The sequence below is a fragment of the Rattus norvegicus genome, chromosome 8, assembly GCF_036323735.1.
Source record: "Rattus norvegicus strain BN/NHsdMcwi chromosome 8, GRCr8, whole genome shotgun sequence".
Lineage (NCBI taxonomy): Eukaryota > Metazoa > Chordata > Mammalia > Rodentia > Muridae > Rattus > Rattus norvegicus.
Window position 1 is genome coordinate 63,117,577 of NC_086026.1, and position 26,925 is coordinate 63,144,501.

Genomic DNA, 26,925 nt, shown 5'->3' on the forward strand with positions numbered 1-26,925 from the left:
AGGAATGCTGGCACCTGCCAAGGGAAATATCAAAGTAAGAGAAAATAAAAATGGAATGTGAGTCGAAGGAAGCCTTGTAAAGCAGCACACGCGGCATTTCTCAGCGCGTCTATCGGGAAGAAACACAGGGCTACCAGAAGGTGGGAGATAAATTAATAAAGAGGCTGCTTTATCGTGGCACGAGAACCTCTCCTTGCGGTGAATTTGTGACAGATTTGTAGGCAGTCTAGGGAAGAGAACGGATTGTGTACGTGCACTTAGGTTCTGCTTATTTCCCCGGCTCAGAGACATGGATTACAATTAAGCCTCTTCTTCAGCTGACTGAATGCAGGACTGGTATGTGTTTTATATTCTGAGTGAGAGTCGAGAGGAGAGAGAGGAGAGAGAGGAGAGGAGAGGAGGGGAGGGGAGGGGAGGGGAGGGGAGGGGAGGGGAGGGGAGGAGGAGGAGGAACAGGCTTATGTTTTTCTACTTAAATATTTATTTGTTGTTTTTTTTTTTCTGAGCATAGTGGTGCATACTTTTTTGAAAAAAATTAAATTTTTTTTTTTTGGTTCTTTTTTTTTTTTTTTTTTTTTTTCGGAGCTGGGGACCGAACCCAGGGCCTTGCGCTTCCTAGGTAAGCGCTCTACCACTGAGCTAAATCCCCAGCCCCAAAAAATTAAATTTTTAAAAATTGTATTTTTCTTGGATATTTTATATATTTACATTTCACACGTTATCCCCTTTCTTACCCCTCCCATACTCCCTCCCCTCCCCCTGCTTCTATGAGGATGCTCCCATTCCCACCCACCCACTCACACCTCAATGCCCTGGCATTCCCCTACATTGGGAAAACAAGCAAGGACCCTACATTGGGAAAACAGGACCAAGGGCATTTTCTCCTATTGATGCTGGACATTGACATCCTCTGCTACATATGTGGTTGGAGACATGGGTCTCTCCATGTGTACTCATTGGTTGGTGGTTTTGTTCCTGGGAGCTCTGGTGGGGTCTGGTTGGTTGAAATTGTTGTTGTTCCTATGGTGTTGCAAACCCCTTCAGCTCCTTCAGTCTTTTATGTAACTCCTCCATTGGGGTACCCTTGTTTAGTCCAATGGTTAGCTGGAACCATCCTCATCTGTATCAGTAAGGCTCTGTGAGAGCCTATCAGGAGACACCCATATCTGGCTCCTGTCACCAAGCACTTCTTGGCATCAACAGTAGTGACTGGGTTTGGTGGCTGCATATGGGGTGGATCCCCAGGTGGGGCAGTCTCTGGATGACCTTTTCTTCAGTCCCTGCTCTGCTTTTTGTTCCTATATTTCCTCCCGTGAATATTTTGCTCTCCCTTCCAAGAAGGAATGAAGCATTCACATTTTGGTTTTCCTTCTTCTTGGGCTTCATATGTTCTGTGAATTTTTTCTTAGGCATTGCAAGCTTTTGGACTAATATCCACTTATCAGTGAGTGCATACCATGTGTGTGCTTTTGTGATTGGGTTACCTCACTCAGAATGATATTTTCTAGTTCCATCCATTTGCCTAAGAATTTCATGAAGTCATTGTTTTTGATAGCTGAGTAGTACAACATTGTGTAGATGTACCACATTTTCTGTATATGTTCCTTTGTTGAAGGACTTCTGGGTTCTTTCCAGCTTCTGGTTATAAATAAGGCTGCTATGAACATAGTGGAGCATGTGTCTTTGTTGTATGTTGGAGCACATTTTGGGTGTATTCTCAGGAGTGGTATAGCTGGGTCCTCAGGTAGTACTATGTCCAATTTTAAGAGGGACCTCCAGACTGATTTACAGAGTGGTTGTACCAGTTTGCAACCCTACCAACAATGGAGGAATGGTACCATGTGTTTTTGATCTTAGCCATTCTGACTGGTGTGAGGTGGAATCTCATGGTTGTTTTGATTTGCTTTTCCCTGATGATTAAGGATGTTGAATATTTCTTTAGGTGCTTCTCAGCCATTTGGTATTCCTCAGTTGAGAATTCTTTGTTTAACTCTGTACCCCATTTTTAATAGGATTATTTGATTCTCTGGAGTCTAACTTTTTGAGTTCTTTGTATATATTAGATATTAGCCCTCTATCAGATGTAGGATTGGTAAAGACCTATCCCCAATCTGTTGGTTGCCGATTTGTCCTAATGACAGTGTCCTTTGACTTACAGAAGCTTTGCAAATTTATGAAGTCCCATTTGTCGAATCTTGATCTTAGGGCATAAGCCATTGGTGTTCTGTTCAGGAAATTTTCCCCAGTGCCCATGTATTCCAGGGTCTTCACCACTTTCACTTCTATTAGTTTCAGTGTATCGGTTTTATGTGGAAGTCCTTGAACCACTTGGACTTGAGCTTTGTACAAGGAGATAAAAATGAATCAATTTGCATTCTTCTACATGTTGACCACCAGTTGAACCAGCACCATTTGTTGAATATGCTGTCTTTTTCCCACTGGATGGTTTTAGCTCCTTTGTCAAAGATCAAGTGACCACAGGTGTGTGGGTTCATTTCTGGGTTTTCAATTCTATTCCATTTATCTACCTGCCTGTCTCTGTACCAATACCATGCAGTTTTTATCACGATAGCTCTGTAATACTGCTTGAGGTTGGGGATGGTGATTCCCCCAGAAGTTCTTTTATTGTTAAGAATAGTTTGTGCTATCCTGGGTTTTTTGCTTTTCCAAAGTAATTTGCAAATTACTCTTTCTAATTCTATGAGAATTGAGTTGGAATCTTGATGGGGATTGCATTGAATCTGTAGGTTGCTTTCAACAAGATTGCCTTTTACTATATTAATCCTGCCAACCCATGAGCATGGGAGACCTTTCCATCTTCTGAGATCTTTCTTAATTTCTTTCTTCAGAGACTTGAAGTTCTTGTCATACAGATCTTTTACTTGTTCGGTTAGAGTCACACCGAGGTATTTTATATTATTTGTGGCTATTGCGAAGGGTGTCATTTCCCTAATTTCTTTCTCACCCTGTTTTTCCTCTGAGTAAAGGAAGGCTACTGATTTGTTTCAGTTGATTTTATATCCAGCCACTTTGCTGAAGTTATCAGGTTTAGGAGTTCTCTGGTGGAATTTTTGGGGTCACTTAAGTATACTATCATATCATCTGCAAATAGTGATATTTTTTGACTCTTCCTTTCCAATTTGTATCCATTTGACCTCCTTTTGTTGTCTGATTACTCTGACTAGGACTTTGAGAACTATATTGAATAGGTAGGGAGAGAGTGGGGAGCCTTGTCTACTCCCTGATTTTAGTGGGATTGCTTCAAGTTTCTCTCCATTTAGTTTCATGTTGGCTACTGGTTTGCTGTATGTTGCTTTTACTATGTTTAGATATGGGCCTTGAATTCCTGATCTTTCCAGGACTTTTATCATGAAGGGGTGTTGAATTTTGTCAAATGCTTTCTCAGCATCTAATGAAATGATCATGTGGGTTTTTTCCTTGAGTTTATTTATATAGTGGATTACACTGATGGATTTCCAGATTTCCATGTATTGAACCATCCTTGCATCCCTGGGATGAAGCCTACTTGATCATGGTGAATGATCATTTTGAAGTGTTCTTGGATTCGGTTTGTGAGAATTTTATTGAGTATTTGTGTATTGATATTCATGAGGAAAATTGGTTTGAAGTTTTCTTTCTTTGTAGGGTCTTTGTGTAGTTTAGGTATAAGTGTAATTGTGGCTTCAAAGAACAAATTGGGTAGTGTTCCTTCAGTTTCCATTTTGTGGAATAGTTTGAAGAATGTTGGTATTAGGTCTTCTTTGAAGGTCTGATAGAATTCTGCAGTAAACGGTCCTGGGCTTTTTTAGTTGGGAGACTTCTAATGACTGCTTCTATTTCTTTGGGGGGTTATGGGACTATTTAGATGGTTTATCTGAACCTGATTTAACTTTGGTACCTGGTATCTGTCTAGAAAATTGTCCATTTCATCCAGATTTTCCAGTTTTGTTGAATATAGGCTTTTGTAGTAGGATCTGATAATTTTTTTAATTTCCTCAGATTCTGTTGTCATGTCTCCCTTTTCATTTCTGATTTTGTTAATTTGGACACACTCTCTGTGTCCTCTCGTTAGTCTGGCTAAGGGTTTATCTATCTTGTTGATTTTCTCAAAGAACCAGCTCCTGGTCTTGTTGATTCTTTGTATAGTTCTTTTTGTTTTTACTTGGTTGATTTCAGCTCTGAGATTCATTATTTCCTGCAGTCTACTCCTCCTGGGTGAATTTGCTTTTTGTTCTAGAGCTTTCAGGTGTGCTGTCAAGCTGCTAGTGTATGCTGTTTCCAGTTTCTTTTTGTAGGCGCTCAGAGCTATGAGTTTCTCTTTTAGCACTGCTTTCATTGTATCCCTTAAGTGTGGGTATGTTGTGCCTTCATTTTTATTAAATTCTAAAAAGTCTTTAATTTCTTTCTTTATTTCTCCCTTGAGCAAGTCGTCATTGAGTAGAGCATTGTTCAGCTTCCATGTGTGTGTGTGGGCTTTTCCTGTCTTTGTTGTTACTGAAGACCAGCCCTAGTCCATGGTGATCTGATAGGATGCATGGGATTATTTAATCTCCTTGTATCTATTGAGGCCTGTTTTGTGACCAATTATATGGTCAGTTTTTGAGAAGGTACCATGAGGTGCTGAGAAGAAGGTATATTCTTTTGTTTTAGGATGAAATATTCTATAGATGTCTGTTAAATCCATTTGGTTCATAACTTCTCTTAGTTTCACTGTTTCTCTGTTTAGTTTCTGTTTTCATGATCTGTCCATTGACGAGAGTGGGGTGTTGAAGTCTCCTGGTGCAATGCGTGCTTTGAGCTTTAGTAAGGTTTCTTTCATGAATGTGGGTGCCCTTGCATTTGGAGCATAGATGTTCAGAATCGAGAGTTCATCTTTGTAGAGTTTTCCTTCGATGAGTATGACGTGTCCTTCCTTATCTTTTTTGATAACTTTTGGTCGAAAGTCTATTTCATTTGTTATTAGAATGGCTTCTCCAGCTTGTTTCTTGGAACCGTTTGCTTGGACCATTTTCCCCACCCTTTTATTCTCAGGTAGTGTACGTCTTTGTCGCTGTATGCAGCAAAATGCTGGATGCTGTTTACATATCTAGTATGTTAGTCTGTCTTTTCTATTGGGGAATTGAGTCCTTTGATGTTAAGAGATATTAAAGAGTAGTGACTGTTTCTTGTTATTTTTGTTGTTAGAAGTGGAATTATGTTTCTGTGTCTCTCTTCTTTTTGGTTTGTTGAAGGAAGATTACTTTCTAGCTTTTTCTGGGGTTTAGTTTCCCTCCTTGTGTTGGCATTTTCCATTTATTATCCTTTGTAGGGCTGGATTTGTGGAGAGATATTGTGTAAATTTGGTTTTGTCATGGAATATCTTGGTTTCTCCATCTACTTTAATTGAGAGTTTTGCTGGCATATGCGTTCTCTTAGGGTCTGTACGACATCTGTCCAGGATCTTCTGACTTCCATAGTCTCTCTTGAGAAGTCTGGTGTAACTCTGATAGTTCTGTCTTTATATGTTACTTGACCTTTTTCCCTTGCTGCTTTTAATTTTTTTTGTTTTGTTTTGTGTATTTGGTGACTATTATGTGATGGGAAGAATTTCTTTTCTGGCCCAGTCTATTTGGAGTTCTGTAGGCTTCTTATATGTTCATGGGCACCTCTTTCTTTAGGTTAGGGAAGTTTTCTTCTATAATTTTTTTTGAAGATATTTACTGTCTCTTTATGTTGGGAATCTTTGTTCTCTTCTATACCTATTATTCTTAGGTTTGGTCTTCTCATTGTATCCTGGATTTCCTGGATGTTATGGATTAGGGCTTTTTGCTTTTCAAATTTTCTTTGAGTATTGTGTAAATGTTTTCTATGATATCTTCTGCCCCTGAGATTCTCTCTTCAATCTCCTGTATTCTGTTGGTGATGCTTGCATCTATGAATCCTGATCTCTTTCCTAGATTTTCTATTTCCAGGGTTATCTCCCTTTGTGATTTATTTATTGTTTCTATTTCAATTTTTAGATCCTGAATGGTTTTGTTCAATTCCTTCACCTGCTTTGTAATTAATGTTTTCCTGTAAGTTTTTAAGGGATTTTTGTGCTTGCACTTTAAGGGCTTCTACTTGTTTATGTTCTCCTGTATTTATTTAAGGGAGTTATTTATGTCCTTAATGTCCTCTATCAACATCATGAGATGTGATTTTAAATCCAAACACTTTTAAATCCACACACTTTTCAGGTGTGCTGGGATATCCAGTATTTGCTGTGGCGGGAGAACTGGGCTCTGATGACACCAAGCAGTCTTGGGTTCTGTTGTTTAGGTTCTCGTGCTTGCCTCTTGCCACCTGGTTATTTCTGATGTTAGTTAGTCTTGCTGTCTCTGACTGGAGCTTGTCCCTCCTTTGGGCCTGTAAGTCTGTGATCTTAGGAGTGAGAGGGCTCCTGGGAGACTAGCTCTCTCAGGGCAGGTTTTGTGTCTGAGAGGTGTGAGACAGCCCTAGCTCTGGTCACAGATGGAAACCAGAAGGTTCCTGTCCTAGGCTACCATGCGGTTCCCTTGCCCCATGCACTCCTGGCATGTCTCTCCTTGGATAGTCATTGGAGAGAAAGTGGGCCCTACCAGTGGGCTTTGGGCTTAGGAGGGAGAGGGCTCCTGGCAGAACAGCTCTTCAAGGGGAAGGTTTTGTGTCCAAGGGCTGTGGTACAGCCCCAGTTCTGGTCGCAGATGGAGACCAGCAGGGTCCCGTCACAGGCTGCCTTTCATGCTTTGAGCTTTAGTAAAGTTTCTTTCATGAATGTAGGTGCCCTTGCATTTGGAACATAGATGTTTGGAATTGAGAGTTCATCTTGGTAGATTTTCCCTTTAATGAGTCTGAAGTGTCCTTCCTTATCTTTTTTTTTTTTTTTTTGATAACTTTGGTTGAAAGTCGATTTTATTCGATATTAGAATGGCTACTCCATTAATTTTTTTTTTTTACTTATTCACTTCACATCCAGCTCACTGCCCTCTCCCCAGTGACTCCCCGCCACAATCCTTCCCCCATCCCCCTACCCTTCTCCTCTGAGCGGTTCGGGGTCCTCCTGTATCCCCCAACCCTGGCACTTCAAGTCTCTAGGTGTGGGGCATACTTGTAATCCTTGCACTTGGGAGGTCCAGGAGGATCAATAACTCAGGTCATCCTTGGCTGCATTTGGAGTTTGAAGCTAGCCTGAGCTACATGGAGACTCTTAAAAAACCTGGTTTCGATCTTTATATTGTAGATACAATATTTTTGGGGCATTAATATCTCTATAATAAGCAACAGTAGCATGCCCTCACTATGATCTCTCTTCTAGTGATCACCTTATTTGACTAATCCATTTCTTGTTTCTTAAATAATCATTTTTGTGACATGATCTGTTTTTATTTACTTATTTTTTGAGTCAAAGTCTCATGTAGCCAAGGCTAGCCTCTAACTTTTGAGTGATTAAGAGGCAGATAGATGCTACTGAGTCACTTGGTTTGGCTTTGGCATGTGCAGTGTTTCCTCTTATAAGATGTCTTCCCAAAACATAAATTCAAACTAATTCCCTCTTTCATAAACAATACACTCATTTCCTTTTATGAACTTACTAAAACTTTATTATGTATCATTCAATTTATTGTACTTCCCCACCAAAATGGGTCACTCAATGGGAATACAAACACACACACACACACACACACACACACACACACCCTACTGATCTTATGAACCCTTAAAAGTCAGAACCCTGAAAAGAAAGTGTTACAAAAAATAGCAGACAAGAATGAAGATCTAACACCCCTCTTCAAAGGATGAAAAAAAAAACCTCTCAATTCTACTAATTACTGAAAGATATTAGAGAGAAAAGCTTTTTTCAAAGGCACTTGTGCCTTGACTCATTACAGACAAGAGCTCCTTGCTGACAGAAGCCAGCGCTTCCTTTCATGAATATTTGACATGGTTTTCAGAGACGGACCCAGGGCCAGGCTGTCATATTTTTAACAGAATAACTAGCAGAATAAATTTCCATGGGTAATGTGTGCAGCAGACTGTGATTACAGTGGAAGCTATTTCCATACAGGCTTTTTAACCAAGTGGGTTTCTCTCTTCTAACAAGTCCCTCCAGATCCTCTCCCTTCCCTACCCACCCAACTTTATCTTTTTCTAAAAGAAAAAAGCAAAACAAAACCCAATAATTTCTCAAACCAAGAAACAAAATCAAACCTTGACCCCCTAACCCCCACCAAACTGTAACCAAATAACACACACACACACACACACACACACACACACACACACACACACATACACACACACTGGAATCTATTATATGTTGGTCAACTACTCCTGAACATGAGGCCTGTCTTGGAGTGGTCAACATACCCAGGATTACTCTACTGGAGAAAACTAATTTTCCCTTTCCCAGTAGGTATTTTTTTTCTTTTTTTTCGGAGCTGGGGACCGAACTCAGGGCCTTGCACTTGCTAGGCAAGCGCTCTACAACTGAGCTAAATCCCCAACCCCCTCACCCATTAGGTATAAATGAGAGTTCAGTTATTAACCTTTACCCTAGTGGCTAGGTATTCATCCATCCATCCATCCATCCATCCATCCATCCATTTAAAAAATAAAACATAGAAAGATAAAACAGAAACTATCACTTAAGTCAGACAAGACGAACCAACAGAAGGAAAAGAGTTCAAAAGAAGGCATAAGAATCAGAGACCAACTTGTTCACATACCAAGGAACCCATAAAAGCACTAAACCTGAAGCTGTATATAATATATATACACACACACACACACACACACACACACACACACACACACACACACAGAGGACCTGGTGCAGACCTGTGCAGGCTTGAACATAGCATGAACTTCCAATTACAAAAGTAATACGTATATTAATATTAATATTTTGTTACTTGTCTCCTTGATCTGTATACATTTATGAGTTTTAAAATTACTTAGTTTTTAAAATTTACTTATTATTCATTTTGTGTGTAGGCTGTGTGTGTGTGGTGGGGGCAGGTGTGCCACAGCATACATGGGGCAGTCAGAGGACAACTGCCTGGGGTCTATTGTCTCCTTCCACCACTCGGGTTTTCAGAGATGGAACTCAGGTTTGCAACATAACCACAGGCCCATCTTGCTAGTCTATTTTTTTCTGATAGCGTAATATCCTATATTCAGAGAAATGAAAAAATTAAGTTCCATTAGAGAAAAATATCTGAGTGAATAAGAAGCATCTATGTAGAATCTGGAGAGGTGGCTCAGCAGTTAAGAGCACAAGTTGTTCTTACAGACGACCTGGGCTGAGCTCCCAGCATTCCTGTTGGACGGCTCACAATTGCTTCTAACTCCAGCTCCACTGGGACCAGACATTTCTGTTACCCCACACACACACACGCCCTAGTTAACTGTACACATACACCAACACACATAGTTAAAATTTAAAAATACATAAATCTTAAAAAGAACTGTTCATGTAGACAGGTTGAGCAGGGAGAGAGGATGGTTCACTTATTCATGATGATATATGTAAAGAATAAATTAGTGATAAAACTACATAATTTAGGTTAAAAGGAAAATGAATCTATTATCTTTATTTTTAACTTTATGGAATTCTTCCTGCCTTAAGTTTTCACGAATCTGTAGCTCTGTAGGTGACTTTAGCAATTATCTTGTCCAACCTCCACTTTATATTGGAAGCAACAAAGCCAAGTTAAATGGCTAGACAGCAAGGTCACAGCTCTGGTCCCTTGCCCTTGGTGCTCCATGTCAGGAGACGTATTGCCATGTATAATTAATGTATGCTAATGAAACAGAAAAGTGCAATTAAACAGCACTAACGAACATTTTATGGGTAATACTAAAGAGAAGGGGTAAGTCGAATAAGATCATAGGGAAATAGACCATGCAATCCAGAAGCTCCCCCATGCTCGTGGATTGGTAGAATTAACAGAGTAAGAATGGCTACCCTCCTAAAAGAAGTCTATAGATTCAACACAACCCCTACCAAAATTCCAACAAAATTCTTTACAGACCTTGAAAGGAAATACTCAACTCATATGGAAAAGCAAAAAAATCCAGGAGAGATTAAACAATCCTGAAGAATAAAAGCAATTCTGGATGTATCACCATTCCTGATTTCGAGCTACACTGCAGAGTGATAGTAATGAGAACCACATGGTACTGCCATACAAATAGAGAAGTTGATCAATGGAATTGAATTGGAGACCCAGGTATAAACCCCCATAAATCCACACACCTATAGACATCTGATTTTTGACAAAGAAGGCAGAAATGCACAATGGAACAAAGAAAGCATCTTTAAGAAATAGTGGGGTTGGGGATTTAGCTCAGTGGTAGAGCGCTTGCCTAGCAAGCACAAGGCCCTGGGTTCGGTCCCCAGCTCTGAAAAAAAAAAGGAAAAAAAAAAAAGAAGAAGAAGAAATAGTGCTGGTTTAACTGGATATCTGCATGTAGAGTATAATTAGATCCATATTTATCACCCTCCACAAAACTCAAGTCCAAGTGGATCCAAGACCTCCACATAAAACCAGACACGGAATCTGCTAGAAGAGAAAGCAGGGAACAGCCTTGAGCTCCTTGGCATTGGAGACAATTTCCTAAACAGAGCACTAAGATCTATAATTAATAAATGAGACCTAGTGAAACTGAAAAGATCTGTAAGGCAAGGGACGCTGTCAATAGGACAAAATGGCAGTCTACAGAATGGGATAAAAAGTTTCACCAACTCCACATCTGATAGAGAGCTAACATTCTAAACATATTAAAAGCTCAAGAAACTGGATATCAACAAGGCAAACGATCCACTCAGAAACACGGGGTGCAGACCTACACAGAGGATTCTCATTAGAGGAAACTGAGATGGCTGAGAAGCACTTAAATAAATGTTCACCATCCTTAGCTGTCAGGGAAATGCAAATCAAAACTAATTTGAGTTTTCATCTTACATCTGTCACAGCAGCACAAATGACAGCTCATGCCAGTGACAAGGCGGAGCAAGGGGAACACTTTTCCATGGCTGATGGAAATGCAAACTCATAGAACTACTACGGATGTCAATATGGCAGCTCCTTAGAAAACTGGGAATCGATTTACCTCAAGACTCACCTATACCACTCATGGACACATACCTGCCCCCCAACAAAACCCCCAAACCAACCAAAAACAACAACAAAACCCGCTCTATCCTAAAACAAGAGCCCGGGTTGGGGATTTAGCTCAGTGGTAGAGCGCTTGCCTAGCAAGCAGAAGGCCCTGGGTTCAGTCCCCAGCTCCGAAAATAAAAGAAAAAAAAGAAAAAACAAACAAACAAACAAACAAAAAAACAAGAGCCCTTGCTCAACCACGTTCACTGAGGCTTTATTCATAATAGCCAGAAATGGGGAACAACTGAGACAGCCCTCAACTGGGGAATGGATAAAGAAGATGAGGTACATTTACACAGTGGACTATTACTCAGCTGTTAGGAAAAATGACATTATGAAATTTGCATGCAAATTCCCTATCACCCGCCATCCTGGCGTCTCTCCAGGGTTCTGTGATTCCTTAAGACTCGCCCTCAGACTCCAAGTGAACACAGCTGCAGGCCCAGAGACTTAAAACAGCTGTAATTTGTCTAAGCTTAGGTACTGAAATTTCATCAGAACAGCTTATTGCGGTAGGGGTCACATGATGGGGGTTAATCTGGAGAGCGGGTACGCAAATAAAAATAGAGTACACACTAAAGTACTCTTGAGATCCCTGGTGTTGACCACACAGAGCACTGTTTCAGTGTGCGATTCTGTGAGTAAATAGTCTACGTAGTTATGCATAGCATAAAAGAAAGAGTTTCTATAAAGAGCAGAGTATACACAGTAGGTGGACATACAGAGCCAAGATTCACAGGGCAACAGACTCAGAGGTCCATGCGAGGAAATTGCCAAGCTTGAAGTGAGTGAATGGATGTGGGCACATTTATCTACTTTAATATGCCTGACCCTGGGTTCATACAGTTGCATTCCTATGAATAAATCCTCCTTAGTACAAAAAACTAAGCATTTAAAGAAGGAAAATGATTTATGGAACAAGCTGAGTGAATAGAAATATGAAATATGTCCTTATCTATTGCTTGCATTAGAATATTCCATGCTGGCTGCCTACTAAATTCTAAATGAAGACAGGGGTTGCTAAAGGCTTCTAAAACCGCTGGGACTTTCTGATGATACGTCTTAGAAACCCTGTCACGTAGAAAATTAGCAACCTGCTGCCCTGAAATTTTTACTATCAGGAGGATATTTATCTGTGTTCCTGCTGAATGTTCCATTTTGGATTTTACCATAATCAGATTGTGTCAAGCCTAGCCTAATCTTTGAGAAGTTCAGATAGAGTTTCGTGATGTCATATTGTTGACGAGATTTTAGTAGGAGATGTTTCACATCTTGAGGTCAAGATGTTGTTACCAAGGCCTGTGATTCTCTCTTTTCTTTTTTTTAGCTAAGGACCGAACCCAGGGCCTTGCGCTTGCTAGGCAAGCGCTCTACCACTGAGCTAAATCCCCAACCCCCAAGGACTGTGATTCTTTTTTTTTTTTTCTTTTTTTTTTTCTTTTTGGAGCTGGGGACCGAACCCAGGGCCTTGTGCTCGCTAGGCAAGCGCTCTACCGCTGAGCTAAATCCCCAACCCACGGGACTGTGATTCTTTATTGATGCCCATCTCAGCCTAACTATGAACACAATATATTTACTACTGTTCACTAAATATTTATGGGTGCTACAAAAGTTAACTCAACGTAAATCTATTCAAAACTATTAAATTGCAAGGCTAAGGAGATCGCTCCATAATTAAGAGCAGTTGATATACTTATAGAGGACCAGGGTTCTGTTCCCAGCGTTCACACGGCAGCCCTCCGGTTCCAGAGCATCAACACCCTCTTCTGAAACCCTATGGGCATGCGCGTGCGCGTGCGCGCGCACGCGCACACACACACACACACACACACTAAGTAAGTGGGTAAATAAATAAATAAATACATCTTTAAAAGTTCTTCTGGGGCTGCAGTGAGTTAAGAGGCTCAGTGGTTAAGGGCACCCACATGGTGGCTCACAACCATCTCTAACTCCACCTCCAGGGGACCCAGCACCCCCTTCTGAACTCCACAAGCACCAGGCACATACGTGGTGCACACTCAGACACGCAGGCAAAATAGCACGATAAAATAAAAACTCCTCTGGCATACTGCCTGAAGACCTTTATAGTTTACTGGTCCAATTGTACAAAACAAAACATAAAACACAGATAAAATTTCTTTTATAACTCTTTCAGAGAAGAAAGAGGAAAGCCCATGTATTAGGCTGCCCTGGCCTGGATGGCAGGCGTCAAGGGGTTAATTACTGGAACTTGGATTATTCACTGAGCTCATATGTAGTGAGGTGGGAAGAAGCATAGACTCCAGCTTTATCTTGAATATTTTAGCTTTTTTTTGAGGAAAGACAGAGCCATGGAATGCTACATTGCTAATTGTGTGTGCTAGGAATATTTTGATTATATTTTTAACAACTGTTTATAACGTGTTCGTTTTTAAACAAAGACAATGGACACGTCTTGCTGCTCGGCTTTGGGAGCAGAGAGAGCCATGCACATTATGTGCCAACCTCACAAACAGCTGTCAGAGCTGGTGAGCGGTGGGATGCCTAGAATGTACTATTCTTAGACCAAGAGATCCTGAGTCATCCAAGTTACTATAGCTCTTGTAAATATCACCATCATTTTATCTTTTATTTCAACCCCACCCCTTGCTTTTTTCTTTTTCTTTCTCTTTTTCTTTTCTTTTTTTTTGCAATAGGGTCTCATATATTCCAAACTGCCCTTAAACTCACCATGTAGTTGAGGCTGTTTTTCAAATCCTGATCCTCCTGCCTCCACCTTCTGAGTGCTGGGATTTCAGGCATGAATCACCATATGCAGCTTGTAATATTTTATACAAGAACTAAACTCCCTAGAGTTGAATAATTGCTAATGAATTATTTTTGTATATGTATTTATGTAGCAAACTTATGGGCCATTTACCACACACCGAATACTACATGACTACATGCAGGGGTAAGAGACACAGTCCCTGTATAGGAAGGGGTGATAGCAGAAATATTGGTGCTACTTCTATGGTTACCTCAGTGGTCTTCAGAGCTGCATAGAGCACAGAGGACTGTCCCTCCTGGCTCCAGTGGTTAGGAGTGTGACACCCAAAATCAAGTTTTATTGCTAATCATCAAGCCAGCATGGGGGCTGCTGAACAAACAGGAAGTTGTTCTCACCAAACAGAGTGGAATCAAAAGTGAAAATGAAGTCTGAGAAAGGACAAGTTTATGATACCAGAGAGGAGGGCCATGAAGGTAGAAGTAGGTTAGTATAGAGAATCTTGTCTCCGAAGGATCTTGAACCTAATCTGAAAGCTAGGAGAAACCAAACAAGAAATAGGATGTTTGGGGCTGGAGAGATGGCTCAGCGGTTAAGAGCACTGATTGCTCTTCCAGAGGTCCTGAGTTCAATTCCCAGCAACTACATGGTGGCTCATAACCATCGCTGATCTGATCCGATGCCCTCTACTGGTGTGTCTGAAGACATGGACAGTGTACTCACATACATAAATAAATCTTAAAATAAAAGAAACAGGATGCTTTTCATCTGGAAACCAGATGGAAAAAAAAAACCAGGTTTCTATCTGAACCTGGATAAAAGTGAGCTGGCAGAACACACGATGGGCTTCATGGTTTGTGCAGGAATGCCGATGTGATGGGCTCTCAGCTTGAGTCTGGTGTGAGGTCTCAGGTACTAACAGAATAACCCCCATGGAAGTTGATAAGCCTTGGTAGTGAAGACACCCCTGTAAAGAGAGCTCTTCCTGAGAGAAGGAAAGGGATTCTATTACCTGGTGCACTTCCTTATGACTGCATGCATGTCTGGATGGACCCAGGCAAGGGCAAGGTTGTCTTTTAGTACCTAGGATGGCTATATGCCAGGCTAGAGGGCTTGTGGACGCATCTGTGATAGGACCTCTGGCAGAGAGCTATCTTTGAGTAGGTGAACTGGGTAAGAAGACTGCCCTCTTCAGGGTACATGGCCACCGTGGGAGGGGAGCCTGAGTGGAACAGGAGAGTGAAAAAGTGATTCTTGTTCTCTCCTGACTCTGCATGTTCTAATTCTCAGGCCTTTTGACTCTAGGGCTTACGCCATCGGCTTCTTTGGTTCTCAGGCCCTCAGACTCAGACCAAACCACATCTCCAGTTTTCCTAGTTCTCCGCATCTTCAGCTTGTAGGTGGCACCTTGTGAGATATCATTTGTTTTCTAGGGTCATGGGAACCAACTCCGATTGTAAACTGCCTCATAGCCATCGGTGGCCTCCTACAGAACCTGACTAATCTGCCACATAGAGTACAGCAATGGGTCCCTACCCCCACCTCCCCAGGATGTCCAAAAGTAACGGTACCTCAGATAACCCCACTGTTCCTAAGCTCTGGGACCCAGCACAGGAGAAACCTGAGGAAGGACACTGTGTAGGCATGTGCTTGACACATGTATCTGTCCACAGACGGGCACGGGGGTGGGCTGATGTGCACATTAGTCTGTGAAGGGAGAGGCAGAGCTGAAGGATGAGTCCAAACACCTTCCAAACACTGTATCATCCAGCAAGTGAGAAACTAGGAAGAGAAGAAGACACTGTTAGCTGATTTGAAGTTTGTCAGTGCAAACAGTGGACTCCCATAATTAGTGGCTTCTGTGTGTGTGCGTGGTGTGTGTGTGTGTGTGTGTGTGTGTGTGTGTGTGTCTGTGTCTGTGTCTGTGTCTGTTTATTGGTGGGTTCTCCTTGACAAGGAAAACAGAAGCAAGAATCAGTGAAATAGGGGCTGGGGATTTAGCTCAGTGGTAGAGCGCTTACCTAGGAAGCGCAAGGCCCTGGGTTCGGTCCCCAGCTCCGAAAAAAAGAGCCAAAAAAAAAAAAAAAAAGAATCAGTGAAATAAATGCAAGCTAGAATATGTCTGACCCAACTTCCTAGGATAAACTTCCCAAATTCTTTAGTAGCTGGTAACCACTCTGTGTTTGCTCTTACTGTAAAAGTGTAGGTTAAGAACTCAGCCCTAGCCTTGGGCCCCAGTTCCAGTCCTTTATCCTTCTCCCATGTCTCAGAGCCCCGGGGCAGGTTTTTGGCATTTTCTGGGGCTCAGTTTACTCATAAGGAAAATGAGAGGGTACAGTCATGGGCACTCCTGAGTATGCGTGTATGTACACACACACACACACACACACACACACACACACACACACACACACACACACACGGGTTAAGTTACTCTCTGGCCTGTTGAGCATGTGTCCTGTTGCTCTCAGAGATGGCCTATCCCCAAGCCAAAAGGAAATGTGGCCTGTAGCTTGTATCCAGAAAACTTTCTTCTGCAGCTTTGTGAGAGGGCTTTTTGATTTCTTCTTACCTTTAGAGAGCAGAGATCTTCCTGGCTTGGCATGAGTGCTCTCTCTGCCTTAACAGCTGAAGGTGAAAGCCAAAGGGACTCTTCCACAGAAACAACAAGCAGTTTTGTCTGATCCCTGGCTCATTGTTTATTCTGTCCGACAGATTTTCAGAAGGGGGTCCGTAAATTTTTGTGGATCAAATTCCATAAAGAAGGGATGTTTCCAGTAGATGTGTCTGGCTAGAGCCTCCAGGAACTGGCCAATCACAGCACACCGAAGCCCTGATGCATTCTTGTTTTCCATCAGAAAAATAATAAAGCAATCTGAGGTGCAGGAGAGTTTGGAGGGCAGATGGTCTCAGCTTAGTAGTAAATATATTTTGGCTGCTTTTTACCCATGCACTAAGAGAAAGCCATTTGTTTGCATAATTTATTACAGAGCAAAACTATACTTGCTCTAGACAAAAGAAACTTAACTGGTTCTAAGTCAAATGATGTTAAGCCACCAACTTAAGTTATTATCAAGAGGACTCATGCATAGTTTTATGGTTCTTGCTCCCATCTCTTATGCAAGACCTCATCTCCTAGAATGAAGCCTCTGGATCCAGAACCTTCAGGGCTGGCCTTGAACTCAGAGATCTGCCAAGGGCTGTGGCTAAAGATGTGTTTCACTATACCCAACTCCAAAAAGTGCCCTTTTGTAGTAAGAACAATTGAAACTTCCTCTTTGTGACCGTTGGTCTTGATTGCTGCTTTGACTGGATTGAGGGACGCTAGGATTGGCGAAATACACCTATGGGTGTGTCTGTAGAGGGCATGTCAAAGAGGATCCATGAGGATTAGTGGCAGGGGTGGGAAAGATACATTCTAAAGGTGAGTGGTACAGACTTGTGGGTTGGGAGCCTGGTTGAAAAAAATGCTGGGGACAAGCAAACCAGTGAACACTGCAGTCTCTATTCTTCCTGAATGAGTGTGGGCATCAGTGCTCTCACCTGTGGTCAGCAGACTCCAGCTTTTTCAGCCTTCCGATGTGAACTTATCATCACTGAGTCCCTAGGGAGCTTCTAGGCAGTTAGCATAAGCCAATCCATTTCTTTGTATGTACGTACGTACGTACGTACCTACCTACCTACCTACCTACCTACCTAATGTTTATGTGGATTTATGTACCTATATCTGTATATAATTGGTTCTGTTTCTCAAGAAGACCCTAACACACACTTGCAGTGGTTTTGTAATCATATCCTTACCATAGCCATAATGCTGTATGATGCTATATGATGCTGTATGATGCTGTATGATGCTGAGTGCTTCTGTATGAAGCTGTGTGATACTGTAGGCCTCTGTGATGATGTATGTTGCCATATGATGCTGTAAGCTGCTGTATGATGATGTATGTTGCTGTGTGATGCTGTATGTTGTCATATGATGATGTATGATGCCATATGATGCTGTGTGATGCTGTACGCTGCTGTATGATGCTGTACGCTGCTGTATGCTGTTGTATGATGCTGTATGATGCTATATAGTTAGATCTGAGACACTCACAGTAGACCACACATGTTCTGTCTGTTCCACACTCTGAAGCCTCTGTGATCACTATTCTTCCCTACTTTATGAGTCCATTTGTGGGGACTTGGCTGGGGTTCCACACGCATTCTTGTTTTTCTCTGCTCAACTTACTTCATTTAGCACAATGTTCTCCAGTTGTCACAAACGATAGGGTTCTCTAGGTCTTTTTAAAGCTGTATAGTCTTCCATTGTGCAAGGTATCATATCTTCTTTATCCATTTGTCTGTTGATGAAGACTTAGGATTCCATAATTTGGTTATTGTAAGTAGTCCTTTCCTGACTATCTTTTCTCCACGACATCGGCCTTATTCTGTACTGTTATTTGTTCTTAGAATTTTTTTTTTTTTTGTATGCAGTGGTGTTCACTTGGTACTGGCTGAGCATTCTTGTGCACTTTCTCTGTTCTGCCCTGATAGGAACTGTGTCTTCTCTCCTTAGTCAAGCCTTTCTGAGAACACACGTTCAGACATTCCCAGTGATCTATTTCCTAGATGATTTCAAATACAGGCCAGTTGGCAGTACATGTTAACCTCACATACACTAAACGATACTTCCTGTTCTCTGCTGGCTATAGGGAAAGGAGAAGTGTTGTAATGCTTCAAGAGAGGAGTTCCGTGTCACTCAATTTTAAAGATTTATTTATTTATTATATATAAGTACACTGTAGCTGTCCTCAGACACACCAGAAGAGGGCATCGGATCTCTTCACAGATGGTTGTGAGCCACCACGTGGCCGCCGGGAACTGAACTCATGACCTCTGGAAGAGCAGTCGGGTGCTCTTAACCGCTGAGCCATCTCTCCAGCCCGTCACTCAATTTTAAATACCCACCCCTTAAATTACAGACTGGCAGCTCTGTGCTAGCTTCATACACAGTGGCACAGCATTAAGTCTTCATGGTGCAGGGAACAAAACAGGAGATTTTATCCAACTTATCAAGTGAATTCTAGATGCACGAACATTTTAGAAGAGAATTATCAAGTTTTACATTGCACTTACTTATTTACTTGTTTATTTATACAAGTACTGTGGCATGCACATGGAGGTCAGAGGACAACTAGTGAGCTGGTTCTTTTTTTTACCATTCTGTGGGCCCCACGGATTCAATAGGTCATTGGTTTTGTCAGCAGGCACCCTTATATGCTGAGGCATCTTCCTGAATTCCAGGGTAATTTTACTAATGTTACTTAGTAAGCAGGACATTCAGGATATGGACACAGGGTTTTGTGACTTTCCTCACCCTGTGTTTTCTACTTCACCACACAATCCCTTATGATGGTGGCTTCCCCTAGAATGCTTAGTCAGTGTGTTTGACTTAACAGTTCTGCCTAGACTACGGAAGTGCTCATTAGATCATCTTCATGACCCTTGCTTGGGAATCCCTGTGCCCAAAGAGTACCCAGGTGATTGTGCCCAGATGATTGTGGCAACAGAGCCTTGGAGGAGTCTTTGAGGAGTGGGTTTCCGTTTTCTCTGCGCTTGTCCTCATTCCTTAGGGGGAGGGAGTCGTATAGGATGGCTGCTTTTCTTACTCAGCAGCTTCAAGGGCAGCTGGAGAGGAAAAGGCGAAGGCGTGAGGGGCACATGCTGGAGGTGCTCACCATGACAATGTGCGAGGAACTCATTGCCACTCCCCAAGGTCTTGTAGCATCTCCTCATCGACCAATGGTCTTGTAGCATCTCCCTATCGACCACTGTTCTCATAGTATTCTCCCTATCGATCAATGCCTTGGTGCGTCTCCCCATTGACCAGTGGTCCTGTAGGATTGCAGGGCTGATGTACTTCTTCATCTTGCAGAAGTCTGGAGAGAAGTGGGAAGTAAACAAAACCAGTTAACAGCTAACCAGGCACAACAGCTCGGTGTTGAATCCCAAGGGGTATATTTTATTGCAGAACACGCCCATGGTAATGATGGTGAGGCAGACAAGTACTAACCTCAGCTTCAATGCCACCATCTAGGTGAATGCTTCCATTTCTGAACCTTGACAAAACTGTAGATTAGCAGGCAGAGAAGTAATGTCAAAGAGGTTTACTTATGTCCTACTACTGACAGGCAGAGCAGCACCCGACGAAGATGCTGATATGTGAGGAATGTCAGTAAGTCATAAAAAGGAAAGGGGAGGTGTCACGAAAGAAGGATTATCACATTGACTTGACTGGTTTTTAGAGTGACATTCATGTTAATTTTTCTTAAAAATTACTTTACATTTATTTATTTACTTTTAAAAACCATACGTGTGAATATGTGTATGGGCACGTGAGAGTCAGTTCTCTCCTTCTACTATGTAGACCTTGGGGTTGAACTTGGGTCGTCAGGCTTGGCAGCACCCACCTGTCTGCACTCTCCAATTCACGTTAGTGGGAATCAACATTTCTTGCACATTTATGTTTTTAAATATGTTGCACTGAAAGAATTGCTTTTTAATGGACAAATACTAATTTCGAATAGATAGAAAAAGGACAGCTGTGGCTTGGTGACTAGGAAAACATTCCCAAGCATTTGAAACAAGCTGGCAAGAGCTTGGAGGGAGGTAAAAGACAGAAATCTGACTACAGTTATGGACTTTGCCAGATGGCAACAGATGACAGTCAATGTTCGATTGTGCTATAATTAATATTCTCTGTCACTTCAGCAAGCTATCGTTTTACAAGACAAGTGGTGACAGAATGTTGTAATTAGACTACCCTTCGATGGGCTCATGTTGAAATAAAGCAATGCAATGGAAAATCCTTCTTTTATTGGCGCCCCTGGGGAGGTAGGGATGGCGAGAAAGGCTTGACCATGGATACAAACACGCAGAGAATTGTGTTCACCCCTGCCTTCTGGGAATGACTTATTTTTATTAACCCTAACTGGGGACTATTAGGGGAGATTTAACCTATTATTCTTAAAGATGAGTTTTACTGAGGAGCACAGTTATGGGAGTCATATTTAAATTCCTCAATTGATGGCTTTCAAATCCATTTAAACATGTTAAAGGCTTCACTTACTTCCTCTAACCTGATTTGTTACAAACTCATCCTTGTCTGATTTGCGCCAGTGTTCGCTGTTGAAAATGATGTCACTTCATTTCTTTAACTCTACGGGCTGGTGAGGATGCTCAGTGGTTAAGAGCACTTGGTATTTCCCCATTGGTCTAGGATTTGAATCCTGGTACCCACACAGGGGCTCACAATTGTTTGGAACTGGACGATGCCCCCTCCAGCCTCCCAGGTCACTGTACACATGTGGGTTCACACACACACTTACCTTCAGGTAAAATAGTCATATAAACACAAACTACAACACAAAGGAAATAAAAATGATATATTCTAGATATTTCTATCTAATCTAGAACTCACATTCCCACTAGTTTTGACCAGGTTTACTTCTAACCCCCATTTAGCCAAAGGCCTGGGTTTTGCTGTCTGTTTCACTGCTGTGCTAGTTTAACTGACACGGATACAAGCCATGGCTCCCATGGCTGTTTCAGGAGAGATCGGCTGAACATGTAACCTCACTGTGCATTGCTTCGGTGGAAAGTTATGTGCAGCAGGTGATGGGGTTGGGAAGGGGGATAACTTCTATCGCTAGGATAAAAATCAGCCTCGAAGGAGACTTAAGGGATTCTGGAGCTCGGTGTGAGAATGTGGGAACAAGGTAGAGAATTCTCTACATTTCAAACAGCTAATGACTCAGGTGATGACGTGAAATTACATTTTTATAGCTTCCTGTGTCCAGTGGTGAAGACAGCTTATTTGTTAAAGCTGGTCTATCGCTCTTGCTTTCTGGTGTTCTGAACATATGATTGGGACATTTATAAAGTGGGAAAAGATGGATTTCAATCCCACATCACTGCACCCAAAGTAGGCTGGGAACAAGAGTCTTCACACCCCCGTGTTGTTAATTTAAATTGGCAGCCCAAGGAGCAGAGCCTTGGCTACCATAGTTCCATGTCCCCCTGAATACAAATAGGCTGGAACCCTTGGAGCTTGTCCCTTTGAGATGTCTCTCCAGTGACATCACAGTGATTGTCACCTCCCTCAGACTACATTAGGCCCTGCCCAGAGTCCAGGAGCTCAGACAGCCGGGGAGACAGCTGGAGTTGGAGAGATTGAGGTCCACGGCAGCCTGGGTGTGTCTTTGCTTCTCTTCAGGTAACAGCAAATCTTTGTACTTAGCAATCTCTTCCTGTCTCTGTCTCTCTGTCTCTGTCTCTCACCGTGTGCAATTTTCAAATAAAAATGTTAACTGATGCTTTTATTTCCCAGGGGAACAGGTAATCACCACAGAGTGCATTTTTTGAGCGCGAACTGAATATTGATTCCTGCTTTTCTTTGATATACATTTTCTCTTTTTCTAATTTTATATTTTCCCTACACCCCAGAAAAAAAAAAACCAATGTCAAATTCCTTGTACAATTTGGTGCTAGTTTGTAAGACTTTGGCCCATGCACAGGACGGCCATTTTGACTCACAGAGAAGGCAAAATAGGAAGCCAGAGCACGTGTGTGGGCTCATAGCAGAGACATAGAATATGGGTGATCGAATGACTGCCTAATTCTGCTCATTCCTCTCAAAGGGTGTGGATGTGTGTGAAAGTAAGATCCCAGACTGCATTGCCATAGACTTTGATAGAATTGCACCCATTGGGAATTCATCAGACTGGAGTTCTGTTCATATACATATATATATATATATATATATATATATATATATATACAAATATTTAAGGTTTCCATCAAAGTAAAAGAAATAGCAGAGGTTAAACCAGAGGAAAGAGAAGTGTGGTGCTCAGCCTATAGTCAGAGGGGATGAAAAACATGAAGAGTAGAAAAGATTCAAGCAGCTGAAACACAAATTATAAGAAACACCAGCCTCACTACCATTTACCAAGAAACAGATCGTTGGCGGCACCCCAGAAGTCCATTCCAAATCATTTCCCTTCTGCCTTCTGTCTCCAAGCATGGAGCTTGTCTGTCCTTCCTTGTTTTGAACTTTTACCACCGTGTTTGTGTTCCTAAGCAACACGATTAAGCTCCTGGTGCCTGCCCTTGTGTAAATGGGGTCACATTCTCAGCTCCTCTTGTAAATCCTCTTTTCATCCCACAGGTATGGTGTGAGATCCTTCCATCTTGCCCTGTATAGCTAGAGTAGATCATATATTTTCTTTACTCCACAATATTCAAATGAATGTGAATGCCATGATTACCCATTCTACTGCTGGTGGCCAGAGCTTTCCAATATGTGGTCTTGGGGGTTCATGTTCAGGATTCCTTTGCTGTGAGCACTTCACCTAACAGCCTCCCCCTCTCCTCTGAACGCTCACGAGCATTCTCTTCCCTTTTGCTACCCACTAATTTTCTTCTGCTTACTGTCTCTTCCAGACAACTGTCTGTTAAAGTTTTCACTAGTAATTGACAATGTCCATCATGCTAAGGGCCGAAAGAGAGATAAGAATTAAAAGGGGGAGGGGCTGGCAAGATTGCATAACAGAAAAGGCATGGCTGACAAGCTTGATAACCCGAGTTCAATCTCCAAGTCCCCCAGGGTGGAAAGAGAGAACTAACTCCTGAAACTTGTTCTCTGATCTCTGCATGTGTACTGTGACACACAAGTGTCTCCTGCACCAGCTGCATACATAAATAAACACAATAAAAATCAAGAATGAAAGGGAAAGGAGCCATAAATCAATCTTCATTGGCTATATTTAAAATGAGATTCTATAATGTGGAACAAACCTGCTTATTATACTCAAAATTATGTAATAAAAGCTGATTATTCCGCTGGTATCTATGCAATTAATAATTTGGTCCATTGATGATGCAACAAATACAACAGGTACAGTTAATTCAGTCAGGCCAAAAGTTGCTACAAAGCTGTTGCCCTTAAACTTTGACTTTTTGCAAACCAGTATTCTTTCCAGCTGAATTTTTCTTCTGTGCTATAGTCTTGTCCTACAGTAATAGTATCTGCTTAAATCATTTAAGATACAGAAGATTTAAATTTTAATTTGATTATATAAACCAAGCATCAGTTTACTACTTTACCAAAAATGAGTAACCTGATTGACAGCATCACCTGCCCTCTTGGAGGACACTTTCCTGCATGTACGATCCGTATGCACGGTGAAGATGCCTTCTGTGCTGTCTAAAATGTTTACAATCTAGGCACATCCTGAGCTTGACTAAAAATAGCTGGCACAAGCCCCTGTTGAAACAGAAATGCTCATGAGGTTAACACTTGTTCTTTGGACTGAATACCGGTTGTGCGAGGGACTTCTGGTTGACCTCTGCAGGTTTTGTGCCAGGATAGGCTTGTACAAAGCCGTGCAGCTGTTGGAGCTTCTTTATGCTTTCACCAGGGTTGGATGAAGACCTAAGGCAGCTTTAAATCCGAAAGATGATGTTATCCCGCTCCTAAATGTGATCCAAAGAAAGGGCAATGCTAAACTTTAAGGTTTGCTTCTGGTTTGGTGTCTCTGCTTGCAGATATTGCAAGCTGCCAAGTTAATGTGTGTATTTAAACATGCAGAAGATGAAGAGAGAAAGATGCAACATTTGATTTTTTACCCGAAACAATGTAATTAACACAGGGTAAAAAAAATATTGGTCTTAGGATGACAGCAGAAAGAGAAACTAGGCTGCTTCTGTTCATCCATACTCTCCAAAGAAAGAAACACAGCTCTCTCTCTCTCTCTCTCTCTCTCTCTCTCTCTCTCTCTCTCTCTCTCTCTCTCTGTGTGTGTGTGTATGTGTGTGTGTTCGAGAAATTGGTTCATGACATTGTGGATGTTGGCAAGTCCAAGATTTTCAAGGTAAGCTGCCAGCAGGCTGCAGCCCCAGCAAGGAGTGGCAGCTCAACTTCAAATAAAATCTGAGCTCAGATGTTGGAGACCAGGGCATCAGCAAGGCTGTGTCCTTTATAACATTCTCTTTGGCCCAACAATGTCCATAGTTTCTGTGTTTCCACACTGTCTTCTCTCTATAATGTCTGTGTTCTGACCTTCTTAAAACACCAGTCATATGGAATCAGGGCTTGCTATAGTAACTGATCTTGTTTGCTTCTTTCTGCGATAAAACATGGACACACAGCAACTTAAGGATTTACCTTTAGTTTACAGTATAGTTCTTCATGGAGAAAAGCCATGGCAGTAATTCAAGGTAGAAACCTAGAGGCAGAAACTGAAATAGAGACCATGAACGCTGGTTGCTAACTTACTTCCCTGGCTTGTTCAACTACATTTCTGGGTTTTTAAGGATTATTTTTATTATTTAATATTTATTTTTATTATTTTAAATTATATATATGTGTTTGTGTTGGGGTATGTGTCCATGAATGTAGGCACCCAAGGAGGTCAAAGGTGCCAGATCCTGCCAGAACTAGAGTTCTAGGCAGTTGTTGGCCTCCCAGTGTGGAAGGACTTACTCAGTTGAGGCTGTCTTCAGGTTTTATTGCTGTGAAGAGACACCATGACCAACAGAAACTCTCATAAAAGAAAACATTTCACGGAGTCTGGCTTACAGTCTCAGAGGTTTATCGCATTATCATCATGGTGGGAAACCTGGCAGTGTGCAGGCAGAAGTGGTGCTGGAGAGGGAGCTGAGAGTTCTACATCTTGATATACAGGCAGCAAGGAGAGACAGTATTACACCGGGTATAGTTTGAGCATAGAAGACCTCAAATCCCACCCCCACAGTGACACACTCCTTCCAACAAGGCCAAACCTTTTGTAACAAGGCTATACTTCCTAATAGTGTCATTCCCTATGGGCCAAACATTTAAACACATGAGACTATGAGGGCCATACCTATTCAAACCATCACAAGGTCCTTCTTCCCAGGTGACCCCAGGTTTATACCAAGTTGATGCTGAAGCTATTTATATCAGTGACCTCATATTAGCTTACTGACCTCTTGGACGATCCTATCTCCAAACCCAGTCATATTCTTAGACATTGGGGATCAAGGTTTCAATGATAAGTTTGGAGGGAAAGGTTGGGAAGTCAGCACAAAAGCTCTCCTCTTCCATAATTTCTATTTCCTTTGAAGAGAGACTTAACATCTTCCAGGAACATTCACCTATCTCTCATGCTATCTCTCTCTGTTAGGACGTGAAGACGAGCCAGTGTCCTTGGTGTGCACTCAGAAGTCCTCCTGGAGTTCTCACCCAGACCTTCTGAAGATGGAGCGGTCTACCCAGGAGCTGTTTATCAACTTCACAGTTGTCCTGATCACTGTGCTCCTCATGTGGCTCCTCGTGAGGTCCTACCAATACTGAGGGGCCATGCCACACTCCCGGGAGTGACTGCTGTGTGCCCTGAGCTTCCACTGCTCTGTTGACATGGGATGCTGCTCTTGGCTCCTCCAGCACCTCTGATTCACACTCACAATGCCTGTCACACCGCTGCACTAGGTCCTTGGAGGGTTTTTATAAAGATGCTGCTCTTGTAGGCTGTCCAAAGCTTGCCAGCCGGTGAGCCTGAGGTTTGTTCCCTAGCAAATGTACTATTCAAGCCACCAGGTTAAAAATAAACTGGATTTTTATGATGCAGAGTAACAACAAGCCGCTGGTTTATGTCTATACACATCCCCCAACTTGCTGTCTGCCATCAGACCCATCCAACCCTTCGGAAGAAATGTAGGAGGACGTCTTTGCCAGTCCCTTGAGTTCCATGTGAATAAAATTAAGCCACTCATAAAAACGGCGTTTAGAATTTATTTTAGCTTCAATGTGACCCCCTTGGCTGGGACCAAAGTGACAAATAGCACATTATTTCTAGCTTTTGAGATTAGCCAACATGCTCCAGCTGCCTAGGATCTGAAAGACAAGTCAGAGTGTCACATCTTAAATTATTCCATTTCTTCTCAAACCTCTCCTTCGAGAATCCTGTGGCCAGGGAGAATAGCTCCATC

At 42.0% G+C, this 26,925-nt stretch overlaps 1 protein-coding gene across 3 annotated transcripts; it reads left to right on the forward strand.

The window, feature by feature from the left end:
• Sln (sarcolipin) lies at positions 1-26,714 on the forward strand. 3 transcript variants are annotated; one of them, XM_039081871.2, is made up of 3 exons: positions 23-336; positions 22,059-22,168; positions 26,121-26,714. In XM_039081871.2, the coding sequence occupies exon 3, from the start codon at positions 26,195-26,197 to the stop codon at positions 26,288-26,290; it is 96 nt and encodes a 31-aa protein (XP_038937799.1). In that variant the 5' UTR covers positions 23-336; positions 22,059-22,168; positions 26,121-26,194; the 3' UTR covers positions 26,291-26,714. The 3 variants fall into 3 exon arrangements, with proteins under 3 accessions (XP_038937800.1, XP_038937799.1, NP_001013265.1); XM_039081872.2 differs by lacking the exon at positions 22,059-22,168 and having other exon boundaries at positions 1-336; NM_001013247.1 differs by lacking the exon at positions 23-336 and having other exon boundaries at positions 22,146-22,168; positions 26,121-26,395.
• Positions 26,715-26,925: the final 211 nt, after the last annotated feature.

Bases quoted from the DNA above. Each gene is read 5' to 3' on its own strand.
- Sln (XM_039081872.2), top strand. From the start codon at position 26,195: ATGGAGCGGTCTACCCAGGAGCTGTTTATCAACTTCACAGTTGTCCTG.